Consider the following 19,512-nt stretch of genomic DNA (forward strand, 5'->3'; position numbering starts at 1 on the left):
GGGTCAACTCACATCAGTCGACTGTCCTAAGCTAACTGAGGCCTAACTTAAGCTAATTTAGAATAACTGTACGTACACTTGTTTCAGAATTCATGTATATCGATTGCTACAAATTTAAATTCACATGTATGTATATGTACGCGTAACACCCGCTGTCCAGGTGTACAATGCTATCTATCGTTTCAACGAGCTAGCCCCTTTAAAGTCTAAACCGACTCCGAGTCGGAGATCGTCACCAGAGCTTCATGGAGAACTTGCAGGTCATGTTCTTGACCCCGACGCTGCCCTCGGTGCTGAGCCTGTCCAGCACCAGGTCACACCGGACGCTGGGCGTCACCTTGGCCGTCATTACTGGCCCCACCTTCACCCGCACGGGCACCTCGCCGCGGAACACCAGCGGCAGCTCCCCGCCGGCCTCGTTCACGTGCCGCATCGCCTCCACGACGCCCGTGCCCCGCAGCCGCGCCTCGCCCATGGCGACGTGCACCAGCACCGCGTCGCGGTGGCCCTGGTAGAACGCCGGGAGCGCGCCCTCGGACAGGCGGTACTCGCGGAACCACACGGCGAGGCTGGAGCCCTCCTCGTACTGGATTCCGATGCCGCTGTTGGGGTTCTCGAACCGCACCGACGCGTCGAACCGGGCGCGCGCCGTCAGGTCGTCTTCCATGTCGAATGCCGTCACGTTGAGCGCGTACACGGTGTACCGGGGCAGCTTCGGGTCCACCGCAAGGTACAGCGCGCCGAGTAGCACGGCGACGGCCGTCACGAAGAAGAGCGCGCAGCAGGCGAAACGGCGGCAGCAGCTGCCGCCGCGGCGCTTCCACGGGCGCGAGCGCGAAGGTTTGTTCGTCGTGGTGGCAGGCAGTGACGGTGCTGGCGCCTGCGACGAGGAGTGTCCGGCCTCGAGGTCGACCACGTGGGTTGTCTCAGGACGAGCCATGTTTACGTTGTGCATGCAGTATCACGATTCCAAATATAATTGCAGAGCCTAAAGTGATATATATATGGAGGGAGCTTTATGTCCGGTACTGAGCTTGAATCCGAAAGGGAAGCAGTTGGAAGTAATTTGTGTTCCGAATCGGAGAGGCATTGACTCGTGGACACCAGGCGGACTGAACGTGGGCCACGACCCTGCTAATCCGCCCATGTGCAAGCAGTGTTCACGTGCACGACTTCCAACAAGTGTTCTTATCATAGTCTCACCTTCGGCGTAGTAAAAGGTTTACATAAGAAAAGTTTAGTTTAAAAGTTTTGAGAAAAATTAATGAGAAAAGTTTAACTAAAAAAAATTGAGAATAAACTTTAAAAAATTTCTTCTTAGAAAATTTGAGAAAAATTACCAAGAAAAAGTTTAGATAAGGTTGCCTTTACGTGGGCCTCACTTAACAGGTTGTACACTCGGAGCGCACGCATGCAGAAAAGAAATTTCGCGTGGGCCATGGGGAAAGTCTATTGCAACTGCATACTAGATTACTATTGCGACTACAACTTGAATATACGGCTCCTGGTCCTCGTGTCGCCTCTGAGGCGACTCGGGGGCGACCTCCACACTCCGCCTCCCCACCTCGGTTACCTCCTCCGTGTGGCCGCCCCCACCATTACCGATCGGCGGTGGCGGCACCAAGTGGCAGCCATCGCGACTTCCTTTCTCCTCTATCTCCCTCTCATCTTCCTCTTCATGAGACAATGATCGGGTCCATGGCACGCTTAACGGTCAGATCCACATCGCAGCATGCCTCGTGACGCGGTGCGACGGCCAATGCCACACCCCCGATGGCCGAATCCACGCACCCGACAGCATGGCGTGGCAGCCTGGCTGCCAAATCCACGTGCCCTACAATGGGGAGGCTGCCAGACCTCGGCCTGGGATGTGGAGCCTGCGGCACGACGGCTGGATCCATGAATGCCATGACGACGGCTACCAAGGACACGATGGTTATGAAGGAAGCATCTACGGTCGTGGTGGTGGTGTCCACGGGCATGACGGTTAGTGCCAGCCTGCCATTTTGCGCCTAGCCAGGCCGCCCCTCTTTGAACGGCCTGCTGATTTGTGGTTCCGGCGGATGTAGACCCTGGCGGGCATGGGGCTTTGTGAGGAGGTAGACGTGCATGGTGCCAAGGTTTCCATATCTGCGCACCGCCGCCAGTTTCCGCTATGTGTGTCGGCTCGCTTAGGTGACCGTTGGTGACGTATTGCATCTCCTTGAGCCTCGTTGGCGAGCTCCTTCTTCAGCGGCTTTAGCATGGTGGCCGCTCATGCGTAGAGTCAAGGACAACGCCACATGATACTGAGTTTCATCCATCTTATTGCCAAGCTAAGGGGCATCCTCTTCTCGTCCTGGCGTTTTGCCATCAAGGGTCGGAGATCCTAGCATTGCATGCTTGTCGTGGTTAGCCTCGATCGTAGGCAACTTGTGGCTCATCATGCCACTACTTCTATTCTTCTCTCTCAAGCTTTGTGTGATGGTGCCCTGTCATAATGTCTAGGTCATCTCTAGGCCTGATGTGTCAATGAGTCTGGTTGGGGTTTGGCGTTGCTCAGTTTGGCAGCAGTGTTGGCTTAGGAACATTAGGCGAAAGCCTAGTTCAGCGTCCTACCGATGCCTACGTCGGCGATGCCCTCGGGCGTTGTTCCCTTCTTAGAGGCAGTGATGTGGTTTTCCCTGCCGATCCCGAGAGGGTCTCTGGGTGAAACCCATTTCTGATGTTTTGGATTGGTCTATGATGGGGTCTTTAGTGTCATGCCCTCCTTGGAGGCGTTGTTTAGGAGAGACCCCCCCCGCGGGTTCAGATTTGTTTTGTTTTGAGGCGTTGTCGACCATCACAGACCTAGTCTAGCTAGGTAGATGGTCAAGAGTCTAAGTTGTTTATGCGGTTCTCTAGGCCTAGTGTTTAGCTAGATAGTTTGCCTGTTGTGCCTTGTGATTTTCGCTTGATTTTCCTTCAATTAACTGAGTAGCTCAGCTCATCGGGCTTTCTTCTTACTTAATACAATAGGTAGCCTTCATGTTGGTTTGTTTTTAAAAAATAGATTACTATTGTGTAATGGGTGGCGTTGACACGTTGGGTGCTTTGTTTTTTAAGGAGCTCGAGGAGTCCATGGCAGCAACTCAGTTGTGGTATCAAGCAAGAAGGAAAACATAGGATTTGTTCAGTTCACACGTATTAAGGCAGTCCATGACAAAAAAATGTGGGCCATGGGGGTAGGGGGCTCAGGGGAGTTTCCATTGGCTACAAAGCAGTAAGGGGTTGAAGCCCCTCAGCCCCCGGATCCACCCCTGCGGCCAAAGTTGGTTTGATCTCGATATACTTGTTAAAATTGTCACTACAATTTGGGTACCAAAACTTAATAAGAGAATATCACTATACTTTTTGAGTCACTAAGGCATGTAACTTGGTTGTGAAGGAATTGTGCACAACTATACATACAAACCAAACAGGCACCTAAATGCATGGATGCGAATCAAACATCCCACCTTATATAAAATAGAACTATATATTTGAGAACCTTCCAAGTCATATTTAGCTTAATCGAACGTGCTGACTAGATATAAAGATGAAAGCTGGTATACGCCCGTCCGCCAACATGCCATATGCTAGCACACATCTAAACCGCCCATTGCACAACCATTCAATCAAAACAAGTGCAATTCCGATATTCCCGGTACAGGCTTGCCAGGATCACACATGTACTTTTACATACATTCATCACAATAAGGGACAACAAGTATAAAGTTATATTACAACATGTTCTGACAAAGGTTATCAGAGTAAAAGCAACTAGTGTCAAGTTATCCATACACTTGACACAAAACAAAAACTAGAAACTATATTATAGCATGTTCGTCTAGTACATTGCTCATCTAGATACGCAACGGAAAAATATGTAAAAAAAATAGCAAAAGAAACCGATGATGCTTTTACTCTCAAGCATCACCGGGGTTAGTCTCGTGTCACTTGGCTTTACTCTTGCTCATCGCAACATCGGTAGGGTAGAAGTAACCAAATACCGGTTTGTCCTCACCTGCAATAAAAACTCAACGATAGCACCATTAGTACGAAGGTACTCAAAAGACTTACACATGTGGGTATATATATTCCCAACTCGAAGGATAATGTGTTTGGTTGTGGTAAGGAAACTAAGCCATAAGATAACACATTTGCTTAAATGCAATTTTCATCATCTTAATGTGTATGTACCTAAGTATGAAGACTTACACGACTCAACTATCATAATCCTATTTTTCCCAAATCATACCCATAGCTTAATGAAACCTTATTCAAGTGATCAACCCGAATGAATCACATCAACATTTCCCTCTAATGTTCAACCCCGGTGAACATGACCAACATCTCAAGAACAACACATAACTCTACAATGAACTATCAGGACACCAAGCATGCTCATGACCGAGAGCGCGACAATTTGAATTATTCTTACAATCTTGCAAGGGGTACATGATTACCCACATGACACGATTATATCTTCTCGACCCTCGTGACAATCTTTCTCATATGTGCTGCATCAGACCAGTCCATGCCTACGGTGCTAAGGATACCTAGTTTTCATTGGGGCTCTTCCCCATTAGACACCCCTAGGGTCCTCGATGCCCTAATATAAACTTCTCTATCTCATCATTTTTCTTGACATTCAACAGGGCCACAGTTAGTCGATGCACACAACATATGATATTCAGCTCATCCGTCCCATGTTCGGATATGTGGTAAGTATGGTAAGTGTTGTGCATAGGTAAACATCGGTACGGTCCTTAATCAACTCAAGCGGGACTACGACATCCGAGACTCCTTTCTCATCTATCCCTATCACCCGCTCAAGTCTCGTAATCCAACACACTTACCACATTGACTTAACCATCATCGTAGATTTTGTAATACATGTCCTATAACTCGTGAACGACGGCGACATCCACCGCTCGACTTCTACCGATACGCTAAGCATAGCTAAGCATTTATCGAACACTAGACTTGATTCTATTTGTTACACATGGTTACAAGGATACAGTAGCATCAATCATAGGGAAGGTAATGCAATAATATAGGATCTACCCACTTGACTTATATAACACAAGCTTAATGCAACTAACCTATACAATAGTAGCAAATTAATTCACATGGCCATTGAGAATTAAGGGTGTAATATGAAATGTGATGATATATGTTTTATGATGCATGATCGCCAACGAGATGAAATGTGACACATTATGGAAACATTTACAAAAGAACATTAACCGATTGGCTAGAAAAGGTTTGTATATCACATGAGACAAATTAAGCTCAATGGGTTCTGAGTGGTTGGCAATCAGACCGGGGTAGGGTGGCGGTTAGAACCTAGGGTCGAATAGAGAAGAAAATGATACTGAGTAAACCTGGCTGTTAAACTAGCCACAGTGGTGGCCAGACTCTAGATTATGGAGTCTGACTTGTATCTAACAGGCCAAGTCACATCCCAATGATCAGATCGGCCCAGGTGGTGGTCAGACTATTGGGCCTAGCCGCATCATCTCGGCGAGATCACTGGCAAAGGCTCCATCGAGGCCTTCGACCAAGAGTGGTACCAAATACTCTACAAGGTTAGAAGAGTTCATTTTGGGTGGTTTGGCCGATATGCACGGGGCCAAACTCGAGGACCCCATAGATGACATCCATGGCTAAGGGTGAAGCTCGGGTCTAAGATAATTAGGATCGGTTCGAGCTCGGGGATAACATGAAAATGGTTGTGGAAGTCTTACCTTGGTGTGGGGAAGCTTTCTAGAGGGTTGGCCAACTCCGGGGAGGCTTTGATTTGAAGATCAGGCTCTGGGGTGGTGGTTGGCCTTGAGGTGGAAAAGGATATGAGGAAGCTTATCTGGTGAGAAAGATGGTGGGGAGGAGCTCGGGAAAGCTTTCGGGAAGCTTGGAGAAGCCTTCTCTATCGATCTTCAGTCGTCATGGTGGTCTAGGTGGTCGTCCTCTCTCTCTCTCGGTTTTGGTGGAGGAGGAAATGAATTAGCAAGAGAGAGTGAGTGAGAGAGTCAAGGGGGTCTTAAGTTGGGGTTCTGAGCTCTAGCTGTCAGACCACAGGCTAGGCCCACATGCAGAAAGTCTTCTTTCTTTTCTCCGTTTCTTCCGATCCTCTTCCTTGTCCATCCTAAATAGTTTTGGGCCATCTAAACTACAGTCAAACAATTCCCACTCATACATGGTAGAAATATGAGTCGTTTATCGACATAACATTTAAAAAAAACGCTTAACACAAAACCATAAGCATGAAGTATGATGTAATGATGCAGGTGCGTGCTCGGTGACTAGGTTAGGGGTTTTGGGGTGTGACAATATGGCCTAGTTACGCCAGTAATACTAGCTAATCTTCGTTGTCGCATAAGGAGACGAAAGCTGAGCACCGCACCCTCCCCCTTCTTCACTCGTTGACAGTTGGCCCCGCATGGCAGTCGTGTCTTCCTCCTCACGCCTCGTTGTTGCACTGGCATCATTGCTCGGATTAAGGGGTCGGGGTTATGGTTTGGAATTTGGATTTAGAGTTAGGGTTAAGGGGTAGGCTTAAAGGGATAGTATGAGCCACGAGAGGCAGGAGAGCAGTGGGCGGAGCCGGTGGTGGGGGAGGCAAGAGGTTGACAGGTAAGTGAGGTGGCAGCCTGTGGCGACAGATCTGGCGGCGGGGTGCCGCTGGAGACGGAGTAGGAGGGCAGTGCAGAGGTGAGGGCGCGAGAGAGATCGCGGTAGATGACGGGGAAGGAGGCAGGGGCGCGCGGAGGCTCATCTGAGAGAGGGATGGCTCGCTGGAGGGGTGTGTGGCATGTGGCTCGAGAAAGCCCACGTGGTGCCTAACATGACCCACTAATAATGGCACATATGCAACTAGGGAGACATTTAGACTGTTCATTTTTCGCACGACCACCTGATCATCTTAACCTCTCGCACTGCGTCATCCATGATATTAAGCTTTTCCATAGTGACCTGAAAGGCAACTGGTTTGATCTAGTTTGTATATATGACCAGAACCAGAGAGGACAATAAACAAATTTTATGGAGAATGGGCTAAGCCCCTGACTCTAAAGCTTCTCAGATTATCCACGCACCAAACAGATTTTCGGAAGATGTAAGTTCGTTCGGATGGCTAACACTTCGATGTCATCTTTTTGCCATAGTATTCCATACTTTTAGATGTTACTAGATCTGGGCTGATTTCAGTTTTTACACTTTAATGGATAATGTGCAGTGTTTTGGTAGTTTCTACTATTGAAGACATAAACGGTTAAAAGTATTTCCATTGGCCAGGTGTAGCCATATGATCTTTTTTCAATCTTTATTAATATTCTCTATTTGATTCAGCAAGCAACCAGTACCGCAAGTCTCCCAGCTAGTTGGATTATGAAAGATCATTACATCAAGTGTATGTTATCGATTTTCTTGCACTCTAGTACTCTTTTCCATTCCAATCGAACATGCAACTTTTTAAAACCATTTTATCGGGCTTTGATTTGTCCTCTACTGCTATTCCAGTAAAAATTTGATAACACTCCTGTCGCTAGATATAAGTTAACTTTTCAGGATTAACAATACAGAACTTCGACTGTCGCTTTTGATGGAAGATATAAATATGAAAATGATAAGTACCGACAAAATGAAAGAACACGCAGCGAAATGCACTACTGAGAACAGTGCATTACATTGGGTAAACAGATACAAAGACATGATTCCTCCAAGTGTGTCCCCAAGCTCACAACAATGAACAAAAATTTCACGACGTAACAGATCAACCCAGAGTACAAGTTAGACTCAATACAAAACATCTAGTAATTGGGCACCTTTATTTCCTCATTCATTTACCCGGGCGAGGGGAAAGCATGCTCTTACAGAGGAATTGAGAACGACTTCTTCAACTTCTCCACCTCCAAATAAGCAGTAGAGTACGGGAGGAACTCTGAGAAATGACTTTGCATCAGATCATTGATGGCTACGGCAAGCTTTGGAATCTCCATGATCTCCTCATTGGTCAGCTTCCGAACAAACCTAGCCGGGTTTCCAGCCCAGAGTTCACCAGTTGGAATCCTTCTTCCAGGGGGCAGAACGGAACCAGCTTCAAGGATTGAGTTCGTTTCGACCAATGAACCTTCCATGAGGATGGAGTGCTGACCAATGATGCACTCGGGCTCGATGGTGCATGAGCGCAACAGACAGTAGGCACCTACTGTCACATACCGGTCGACAAGTGTCTCAGCTGGAAGTCCTGTAAACGACATAAAATTGGAGATGAGATCAAAGCCAACCTTACCCAACGCAGTAGCCAACACCAGGAACTGAAGGTTACATACTGTAACAGCCCAAAAATCGAAAACCCTAGAATTAAATTGATATAAACAAAAAAGTCCAAATTACTCCCTAAACTATTCCTAGTGTCCGGCTAACCCCCGAACTTTAAAACCGTTTATTTAACCCCTCGAATTTTAAATACTGGATCATATAACCCCTAGAGTGGTTTTGCTGATGTGGCGGCAGTTTCATTGACGTGGCAGCCCACGATATCATTTTCGCCAACGTGGAAGTGCACATGTGGCAAGCAGGCCCACGTATCGTATTTTTCTCGCTCATCCCTCTCCTGCCGGCCTCTCTCTGCCTTTCTCTCCCTCCCACTGGCCTCTCTCTCCCACCCATCGTCCTCTCTCTCGGGTCGAACGACTCAGGCCATATGCGAGGAGCTCCGCCAGTGCCTAAGCTAACTCGGTTCTAAAATGCACGAGAGATGACGTGGTAGCCATGTGGCAAAAAAGGTGACATGCAACCACGTCATCAAAACCGATGTTGCAAACTACTACAAGAGGTTATGTAATCCGGTATTTAAAGTTTGAAGCATTAAATAAACAACTTTAAAGTTCGAAGGGTTATTCAGACACTAGAAATAGTTCAAGGGAGTAATTTAAACTTTTTCTATAAGAAAACTAAATAAAATAAAATTTGTCAATGTTAATTTTTTCCCTAAACATGTTGCTAATTGTTGCTAGTGGTTGCTTTGTTTTGTTGATAGTTGTTGAGTGTTGATAGCTTATCAAATATTAGAAATAATAGGAAAAAACAAATAAGGAAAACAGAAAAGGAGAAAGAATAAGAAGAAAAACCCTCCCTAGGCCAAGTCTCTCTCTCAGCGCATTACCCGTTTTCCTCTCCCTCAATCCGCTCTCTTCTCTCCCCTCACCAGCCCACCTCAGCTCAACCTCTCTTTCCTCTCTATCTCCCCTCCTGCGTGCACAATTGGGCCAAGGCTGTCAAGGCCCAGTGATCGTCGCTCGCGCGCCTCCTCTCTCCGGGCTGGAGACCGCACCTTGGGCTGAACAAAAATCGTGTCACCTTTCTCTCTCCTTGTGCCGCTAACCACCCAGGCCTGCCTATCATCGCCTTCCTTCGGCCGAGCTATTGTGCGTTGTTCGACACAGAGATGACAACAGCCATGCCAATCCAACCAAAAGAATCTGCAGGATCTACAAGTCTGATTTCCTGCCTTAACCCTAACCAAACTAGTTTAAACGGTGGAAATCAAGTCGAGATATAATCGTATTGTCGCCAAACTCATCCCAAACCATAACCGACTCCAATCTACCTTCTTAGCCCTCCGCAACTATAAATAGTTACCCAGGGTTTCTCCCCGAGGTATACCAAGTGTTTCCCCTAACCCGACAACGCGAGATTGACACCAGAGAACCTAATCTACTGAGCTCCGAAGCTTCCATCGCCATCGCTTGTTGTCAGCCATCACAGAAGGTTGCCGCCATCGCTTCAGCCCGCAGGTGAGTTCGTTGTGGTCACCTAGTCATGTTTTGTTGCTCACCGGAGTCCCTAGACCACCATACTGCGATTCCGACCAAGTTCTGGTCGTGCGCCACCGGTGCAAAGCCGATGTTGTCGTGAGGACAGCCGGAGCCGAGCCCAATCACCTCCCTGCCGTTGGATCTTAGCTGACGGTCGAGATTAGAAGCTGCATACCCTTTCAGTTGGATTAGATCGTAGTCGTCCAATCGTCAACTAAGTGACCAGATCTAATGAATGACCATCCCAGTTAGCATGCCACGTTGTCACCACGTGTCGTCCATGGCAGCCCTAGTTGCCTATGTGTTACCCAGTCAGCAGTGTCCAATCAATAGCTGTGTTAGTGTCACGTAAGCCCTAGAGCCAACGTGTCAAGCACAGTCAGCACCCAATCAACGTTTTCTTTTTGATTTAATTAAAACATTATGCTCACGTCATAATAGGCTTTAATGATGCAATAAATAGGGTTTTCATATTAAATTAATTATGTTAATTCCATAAACTCATAAATAATTTGTTGATAATTTAGATAAGGTTTTTCTTTAGTGAAAAAATCCAATAAATGCCAAAAGATTCCTAGAAAATACCAAAAAACCCTAGATCGCCCATGAAAATTCTACAAAATTCATTTTCACATAGTTACCTAGTCTTTAATCTTTTATCCCTGTTTTAATCTTTCAAAAATCCTATCTTGTAAACCGTCGCTCCGATTCGATTGGTTCTTTCGCCAAAATTCCCCAAAAATCTTAATCTACCTAGTTAAGTGTTTGTTGTGTGCTATTTGATTTTTTTGTTCTTTGTGTTTATTTTTTTTATCTTTCCGCTTGTTTTCGCGAGTAGGCACCAACATTCCAGAGGAGCAAGAAGGATTGCAAGACCAAGACTTTGAAAACCCAACTGAGTATTAGAAAGGCAAGTTGTGCCCTTGACCATGTTGATCCATGTTTTAAAATACTTTGTTTTACAAATATGCACGTTAATAATATTGTCAGGAATCCCAAGTTAAGCTATACCCTAGTTTTCCTTAACATCCTGGTCGCCATGGTTTTGGTTGGTTTATGGAGTAGTAGTTGATGATTAGCCTTATTTTAGGATACTGATAATGATAATTGTTACTGAATATGATAATGATCTTATGCAACTATAATAAAATGAGATGAAACAATGTTTTGTTAGCAACATGGAAATTAAGATTTGAACAAGTGGTTTTGTTGGACGAGACAAGTGCAGGTTGCACTGATTGGTTGGTGGTAGGCTTGCTCAAGTCATTTAAGGACCGGTTCGTGGTGTGTCCAGACTAAGCTTTACAGCACAAACACAAGCCTGGTATCGGATGTGCCTAGTCAATTAAATAGCTTTACTCCTAGCATGGCGTAGACTAGATGGTGGTACGGGAAACGAAATGGTGTAATTCTCTAGATCTGTATGACGTAAGAGGGGGCTTTCGTTGTTGAGGTGTAATTCACGTGCCAGTAAAACCTTAGCAATTGATGCTTGGTTTAACAGGATGACATGTTTTGTGAGTAAATTGTACAAGCTCTGTAGTGTAAAACTGGTTAATTAACCGTGCTCATGGTCAAGAGCAACGAGGAAAGCCACACATGATTAGAAATTAGAAATATTGATGGTATGGTCAATTGGTCAATCATGATAGTGGGAACTGTGGTCGAGGCGTTGGCTTGGTCAATCTTGGTGGTGTGAACCTTGGTTGAGGTGTTTGGTTTGGTCAACTGTGATGATGGGAACCATGGTTGAGGTGGTCATATCATTGGTTAAGTCAAGATGTGAAAATCTTGAGGTTGTCTGTCGTTCACTTAATTGAATTGTTGTTAAAAAATAAGTGTTGTTGTTATGCAAATAAGCCATGTCAAGCTTTATTCTTGTTTAAGCCTACATATGCATCCTTTTTTTCTCACAACTTGCGGAGTAATGTGCTCACACTAACTATACCCAGACCACACTCAATTGGAGAAGACTTTGAGGAGTTTCTAGATGACAGATCATTCTAGGGAGGTGTTCTCTGTCAATTGCATGTGGAGCGTCACTAAGAATAAAGACTACGCGTAGGATAGCTGCAATTTATTTGCTTCTTTGAGCCCCGAAGGTCTATTTTGTAAGACGATTTAATTCGATTAAGTTGGACATTGTTATGTTATCATCAATGAAGTCACTATGTGTTAGGATTAATTCCTGGACTCAAACACATAGCTACAACTGACTATTTTCTTGATCCGGTCTTGACACCATACATAAAGGACATGAGAACAAAGGAGGTTGAAAGCCACCAAATTTCTCTGATACATTGGAGCAAATTGGTTGCCAACGATACATACATAGTGCTTAGACTTGCACCTTATGCAGCATTATTAAAATGGCAAAGGATGCTATCAAAGTATCAACCATAATAAATTCAATGTGTGTTTAAGTTGCCGCACATCAGGGAAGGCAAGATCATAAATATAGAGTACTACTCAAAAGAAAGTTCACCAATGCAAGCTTTAGACGATAGTAAATTTGAACCCAGCAATACTGAAAGTAAGAAGTGTATGCATAGGCATAGTAGCAATGCATCAGCAAATGCATAGTAACGATACAATAAGGAGATAGAACTAACGTTCACAGCAGGCAATCATCTCAGCACGAACAATTGTGAACAACAATGAGCAATTCAAATGAGATTTCTAATTGTGCATGCATTAAACTAAATTTACACAATTTAGCATTGGAATCCACAAATCAATACGTTCCACAAATTTGTTCATGGGGGCATGACTTAGCACATCATTCTACATAAATTGAAAAAAAAAACATTCTAGGATGATCGTGTCCAGAGTTTATGAGGTCAACTCATGTTATGCACTATTAAGTGCTAAGCAACTGACGAATCCACTTATATGCAAAGATTCTCACTAACTGGTTAATATGTGTTCCAGATAACAAGACAGGAACATCTCATGGAACAATTAAGGAAAACCTCAGTATAATGCCATTCAGCATACTGCACAAGTTTATAGCTGGCAATCGATGGTAACCAAAAACCAGTCTTATACTGCCAAGAAAATATAGATAAGTCTGTTGGCATATGGTAACTCCACAGGTCAACAAAAGCAGTGACTTGGCAGCTGTGAAAGTTTTTATGAATTTTTATTATTAATTCCAGACAGCCAAAGGACTACTAAAGTCATGACTCATCCCAGTTGAAGCTCAATAGACCTAACTCTTACACCCTAAACTGGTTACTTTCCTATAACAGGTCACTCCAGAATACTCCAATTAACAGTGTTAATCATTAGTTAGCAACATAGCATGAAAGCGACAACTTTTGCCAACACTAAACTTGAATCAGTACTTTTTGCCTGCTGCTCTGTGGCCTCATGTTGAAAAGAAAACATCCGAGCAAAAGCAAAGCTCTCAAACATCTTACGACCACACAGACTAATTCTCTATTGATAGCACTACAGAAATTCCAATAAAGTATGAAAGGTAACCCAATCATAACAAATCAAAATCCAAGGAATCCAATATGCTTTACAAGGTAACTCCAACTGCCTAACTAATACATTATTACTAATCTAAACATGTTTTTTTTTTGTGAGTTACGAGTAGAATTGACCAGAAATACTAAGTATGTAGATCACCAAAACTGAAGGCGGCTCCTTGAACAACATGAGAGTTAAAGAGAGTAATCTAACATTTGGCTACAAGCTTATGGACATAACCAGACAATAACCACACACAATTCAAGGCGCCTCCTTTACTTTCCGAAAAACAACTTGTAAGCACACACAAATGCAGCCTAGCTAATATGGATTTTCTCCATCTAAATGAATCTAAGATGACTTAAGCGTTACGACTAAACCAAGCATAGAAGCACGGTTATACATTCGTTAACAACAAGCTTGCTAGTCAGCACTAACTGAACCATGATACATGCTAATTGCCATTCCTGACCTATAATCCGCAAATCATTCAGGATTTGTAACATAAATCCAGCACTCCATTAGAGATTATCCGCAAATGGCTCTCATGCTACTAATGCCAGGCAGAGAGAAGCTGCATCATCCTAAGTTCTCAACCAAAATCCCCCCTTCCATCATCCTTTCAACACTTCCTGCGAAAGGCATCATCAAATTACTAGACACGCCCGATTCTTCACTACACCAACCGGAATGAAAACATCTAATCCATCAACGCGTCCTATATCACCTCACGAATTCAGGAAGCAGTCATAGCCAGCCAGATCTAGCATTCGGTAAAGTTCCAGAGCCCAATCGAGTGAGGAGGTGACCTGTGGGTGCCAACCAGGCGGCGTGGAGGACGCAGCGCTCCTGGACGCTGGCGCAGAACCCGAGAGTGATCTTGTTGAGGTCCCCCCGGAGCACGGCGCCGCTCCAGACGGAGGCGCCGTCGTGGACGGTGACCTGCCCAGCCAACACGGCCTCGGGCGCCACGTACGCGTCCACCGCCACCTTGGGCATCCACTGGCCCAGCGGCACCAGCTGCCGCTGCCCGCGGTAGTCCCACCGGACCCGATCCGTACCCACCGCCGCCGCGGTGGCCGCGCTAGGGGGCGGCGGGGTGGATGGCACGGCGGGGGAGGCAGAGGCCGTGGAGGTGGCGGAGAGGAGGCGGCGGAGTGAGGGCGCCACCGCGGCGGCGGTGGCCCGACGGGAGAGGCGGGAGAGGGAGGCGGCCGCCATGGTGGTCGTCGGGGATGGTGTGGCCGTGCGCTTGAGGGAGTGGGCGGAGGGTGTGATGGGCCACTGGGGTCGTTTACGAGTTACGGCGAGCTGGTGGACCCGAACGTTTGGCTGAGCTTTTGCGTATATAGGGGCTTTTGCAATATATTCTAACTATTGCAACTAATTGTAGAGAGAGAAAAATAAGAGACTAATTTTTGTATTTAGTGATGGGAATGTTTATATATTTATATATGTTGAATAAATATGATGACAGAATATATTTATTGGAGAGATATTTCTACCCAATAGACATAACTCTTGCAGTTAACACATAATTGATCACATAGTGTTTATTCTCAATACTCCTACTTGATCAATTATTCCAGTTGTAATTTTTTTTGAAAACTCCTCTAATACCGTGCAATCACTTTGGGGTTGATATTTTAGAAAATATGAAAAGAAAATAGGTTGATATTTTAGAAAATATGAAAAGAAAATAATATTGTGATATGTCATTAAAACTCCTTTAAAATCTAATGACAAAATGTAAGAAAAAATAATATTGCATATATTGATTATTGCCTCATTGTAAGCTCATATGATAAACCTAGAAAGGAAACATAAATTGATGAGTTTAGAGAATAATAATTATGATCTATGGATCATATAAAAATCTTTAAAAACCTCTTGAGAAAATAGGATGAATAAGGTAGATATTGCTTTATTAAAAATCTTATATGAGAAACCGTATAGAAAAAACTCATAAAGTAAAAGAGTACAATATAATATGAACATATTATTATTCAGAGATTAACTACCCTGAACCTTGTAAATCTCGTAGTCGCCGCATATCAATTACATGAACATATTTTGAAATGTGGAAGTTGATAAGGATTTAGTGAATAAATCGACGATGTTATCATATGATTTAGTTTACATGATTTTTATCCCTCTATTATTTTGCAATTCATGAGGATAGAACAATTTATGAGCAATATGTTTGGTTGTATTGTTCTTTATATAACATGTTTGTATCTGAGCAACACAAGTAGCATTATCTACAGTTATCTTTGTAGATAATAGTTGATGATTAAATAGAACTAATACCACATGATTGTTGTATGTGTTTGATCATTCTACGAAGACATATACATGTATGTGATGTTTCATAATAATAGGTGGAAGTAACCACTGAAATATATTTTGATGACTCCTATGAGAAGGTTATATCACCATAAAATCAGTCTATGATTTGATATTATAGGGATCAGTTATATAGCCAGTATCTGAATATCCCACTATGGTCATATCTTGATTTTTCTAATATAAAAATCTAGATCTTTGGTGCATTAAAGATATCTATGGATATCCTCGTTGAGTCACACCTAATGGTGTTGTTGGAGCTGCGCTATTTAAGCTAGCAAGTTATCTACAAATGTAATATCAGATCTATTGTAATTTGCAAGATACATGAGCGCTTTGATAGCACTAAGATATAGAACTTTAGATTCAATATCTTTTCATCGTCAACCTAAGGTATGAATAGATCTTGATTCATATTTAGGAATTGAATGACTATAAATGCTTAGATGGATACGATTGTCCAATATCATTTGAATATTGGTGGACTGATGGATAAATATTTATGAAGGCATATGCTCAAGTTGTAGATTTAAGAAAAAATTGGTTGTACCCAAATCATTCATCTCAAATTCTGTCTTATGATGATTACATACTTTATCGTGTGTGGTTTGAAGATAATAGAAAATCTATTTGGGATTTCATGATGAACCCATATGCAATCGTGGTAGTTGGAGTAACCCTTTTGTGGAAGGAACTCATTTAGTCAGTTGTATCACAATCAACTTAACTGCTTGAAGTCGCGGAACAACTTAAGTTATACATAATATATCCGAATCTATCCAATTCATTTGATTTGTTAATGATATTGAATATGAGAATATAATTTCCACACATACCATGGGGTATGTTATATCGTAATTGATGTCGGGTCTCTGCGTGAATCCTTGTGTTACAAGCCTCTCTATTTCACCACGTTATGGAATAAAAATTCATTTTCCTTCCGTATGGAAGATATTGTGTTGTTGAGCGAAAGCAATTCTCCTTAATTACCATATTTGGTTTGACCAAGTTGAGTATTGAAGCACTCTGCCTATAACTTTTGGTCTGAATCCAATTGAAGGTATACAACCATTTTGAGGAGAAATATATGTCAAAAATCTATAGACCTTGGTATTGATTGATCATATGGAATCAATATAGTTTGTAGAAATTGAAAGTACATCTAGCCCTAAAGTGTGGTTTTGGTAATTAGTGGCAATACCTATAAACTAACAATATTGTTAAGAATTGTTAATAAGTTGTTCCATAGGTGATGCATGAAGAAAAGATAAGCATCAAGATAAATTAGCTCTAAGTGATGCTCGGGTAAATTAATAACAATACCTATAGACTAACAATGTTGTTGATGACTATTAGTAGGTTATTCTATAGAAGATGCATAAGTGATAAAACATGGATTCATTGAAAAATATCATGAAGATCAAAGATATGCATCAAGATAAATGAGCTCTAGGTGACGCTCATGAGAATAATAAGAAGAAGTTCAAGAAGATTGACAATAAGTGTGAATGTTAAGTCACTAGTAGAGATTAAGTGATTTAAGGTATAAAGTTGTAAATGAAATTTTATGGACTAAACCATTTGCTTGTACTTGAGAGTGAGTTGGGGTTAGAATTCATAAGAAGGAATAAGTTGAATTGACATATTCAATATGCCAAAAGTGAAGAATATAGATTGGACTCCATATATGATAAAGTGAATTCGTTGAAGATGTTGGATACAAAGTGGTTTTCTATAGCAAGATGGTAAATGGAAAGCGATACTCGGCTGCGATGGACCATACGGTGGTGAAAGACAAGTGAAAACTTTGCGCCAATGGAACATGCAAGGTTATGGGGAGCTATGGGTGATTCGCATCAATCACATGAAGAATCAAGAAGAGATGGAGTGAAGTTCATATGAAAGTTGGCAACCCTCGAGGTTTGAAAAAAAGACGCAGTACTAGAAGGTATTCAAAGGTTCAAAGTAGTTCAAACGAGTTTTTCATTTGAATTTGAGTAGATGTATGTCGCACTATTAAGAGGGTTACAACGTAAAACATTTTGACGTGTCTCAATGCTCAATATTATCTAATTAACCCAAAGTGAGAGACACAAAATGCCCACAAACACCGAGTAGTGGTAACTTGAATTTGTGTTGAGAGTTCGCTTTAGTAGTCCGGTGTCGAAAGTGTGGAAGTGTTCGAATCGGGTTTTGGAGTGTTCTTAATTTTGATCCAAAGTGTTTGAGATCATGATTTCTAGTGGGATAGGTAGCCCTTTGAATACGTTTTTCGTAGAGTACAAAATCGTCAAAATTGGACATCGGGATCAAAAGTTATCGCAGTTTTTTATTTGGTCTAGATGTGCTGATTTCGGTAGTTCCAGATTGGCCAGAAGTTCTGGACGACATCCGGTTGGGGGTTCTCTATCATGGTTTTAAGTTTAAATTCGGAAGTTGCGGATTCTGTGGTCAGTTCGGAGGTTTCGAACTTGATTTGTATAGGAGTCCTCGGGTGGGTCTAAACTGTGTAATCTGAAAGTTCTGGACAATTCAGAAGTTCCAGATTGTAGTGTATGTTGGATTTAATGGCTAGTTTTTAGGGGTTGGGTATAAATACCCCCTCACCCATTCTTTGTTGTTCTGCTGGTGCCTCCACTAAAATATTCAAAGCCAAAGCCATTAGAGCTCTCCCCTCTCCGATTTAGTGTGAGATTTGAGAAGAAAGGTGAGTTGAGTTGAGAGATTGAATGCAAGTGAGCTAATCTCCATTCTTGAGCACTTGAATTCATCGCCAAGAAGTTCATCGTAGAATTTGTTACTCTTGGAGCTTGGAGCTCCTAGACATCTAGGCATCGCCGACGAGCTCACAAGGTTGTGGTGTGCTGCAGGAAGTTTGTGAAGGTTTGGATTTCGCCTCCGTAAGGGAAAAATCAAGAGTGGAAGCCAAGCTCAAGTGTGGCTGAGCTTGGTGAGGAAAAAAGTTGAAAAAGACCTGACTCAAGTATGACCGAGCCCCTCAACGGAGACGTAAGGTCCTCAAGTGAAGGTGTCCGAACTTCGGGAAACAAATCGACATGTCTCCTCTCTTGGTTTGCTTGTTCATTGTGTTCTTGAGCTCATTAACCTTCATACTTGTTTTTGCCCGATCTATGTGCTCGTACTTGTTTGACTACAGGTGATCTATTGAATAGTTAGAAAATACTTCTTGGAACCTGTGACAACTTTTGGTTTGAGCTAAAACTCGTTAGATGTAGCTAGATCTCATTTTGTTGCTTTGTATAGTCAGAAGTTTCAGATTAAACCCAGAACTTCCAGTCAATAGTAATTTCAGAACTTTCGATTAGAGCATATCTTGCTAGATTTGAATAATCTTTGTCACAACTAGGACTGTAACATTCACACTTATAGAGTGATTGTGCACTAGTTGAGCCTAGTATATTTAGTATTTTGACTTTTGAAAAATCCGTTAATTTGTTTTCTGTTGCAATTTTAGGCCAATGGTAAGGGGATAATTTTTTTTTTGTAAAAATGACTTGTCGAGAGTTAATCTTTGACAATACTTTCAGGGTATGCCGGACGATGGGTGCATGATCGACGTGTTTGGTGTGCATGTGTATGAACTCAGGAACACAAGGGTTATCCAGGTTCAGGCCTCCCGTGGAATAACCGCTCCATCTTGTGTATTCTTTTATGGATAGTATGAAATTATTTACAGATATCTTCCTCTCTTCTTACAAGCCCAGCCCTCTCATCTTTATATAGCAGGAGTGGTGTACATACAAACAGACCATGCACGACATGACTGGTCTAATCCTAATGAAACCAACTACTACCCCTAGCTAGGGTAGGTATGCAGACCCTACACTGGTCGAATTTCTGCTTCTCC

At 43.1% G+C, this 19,512-nt stretch overlaps 2 protein-coding genes across 2 annotated transcripts; both read right to left on the minus strand.

Moving 5' to 3' along the window:
• Positions 1 to 232: 232 nt before the first annotated feature.
• LOC133923062 (NDR1/HIN1-like protein 6) lies at positions 233 to 940 on the minus strand. Its single transcript, XM_062368517.1, has one exon. It carries the CDS (start codon positions 938 to 940, stop codon positions 233 to 235), a length of 708 nt encoding a protein of 235 aa, XP_062224501.1.
• Positions 941 to 7,643: 6,703 nt separating this feature from the next.
• LOC133922095 (gamma carbonic anhydrase-like 2, mitochondrial) lies at positions 7,644 to 14,639 on the minus strand. The gene is made up of 2 exons (XM_062367269.1): positions 14,108 to 14,639; positions 7,644 to 8,248 (listed from the first exon to the last, which is right to left on the minus strand). The coding sequence occupies exons 1-2, from the start codon at positions 14,517 to 14,519 to the stop codon at positions 7,872 to 7,874; spliced, it is 789 nt and encodes a 262-aa protein (XP_062223253.1). The 5' UTR covers positions 14,520 to 14,639; the 3' UTR covers positions 7,644 to 7,871.
• Between the last annotated feature and the right edge of the window lie 4,873 nt (positions 14,640 to 19,512).

The sequence above is a fragment of the Phragmites australis genome, chromosome 6 (assembly GCF_958298935.1).
Source record: "Phragmites australis chromosome 6, lpPhrAust1.1, whole genome shotgun sequence".
NCBI lineage: Eukaryota > Viridiplantae > Streptophyta > Magnoliopsida > Poales > Poaceae > Phragmites > Phragmites australis.

Coding starts and splice junctions, on each gene's coding strand:
- LOC133923062 (XM_062368517.1), bottom strand. CDS start 940: ATGGCTCGTCCTGAGACAACCCACGTGGTCGACCTCGAGGCCGGACAC.
- LOC133922095 (XM_062367269.1), bottom strand. CDS start 14,519: ATGGCGGCCGCCTCCCTCTCCCGCCTCTCCCGTCGGGCCACCGCCGCC. Junction 8,249..14,107: donor CGCCTGGTTGGCACCCACAG/GTCACCTCCTCA, acceptor TGTCGTTTACAG/GACTTCCAGCTGAGACACTT.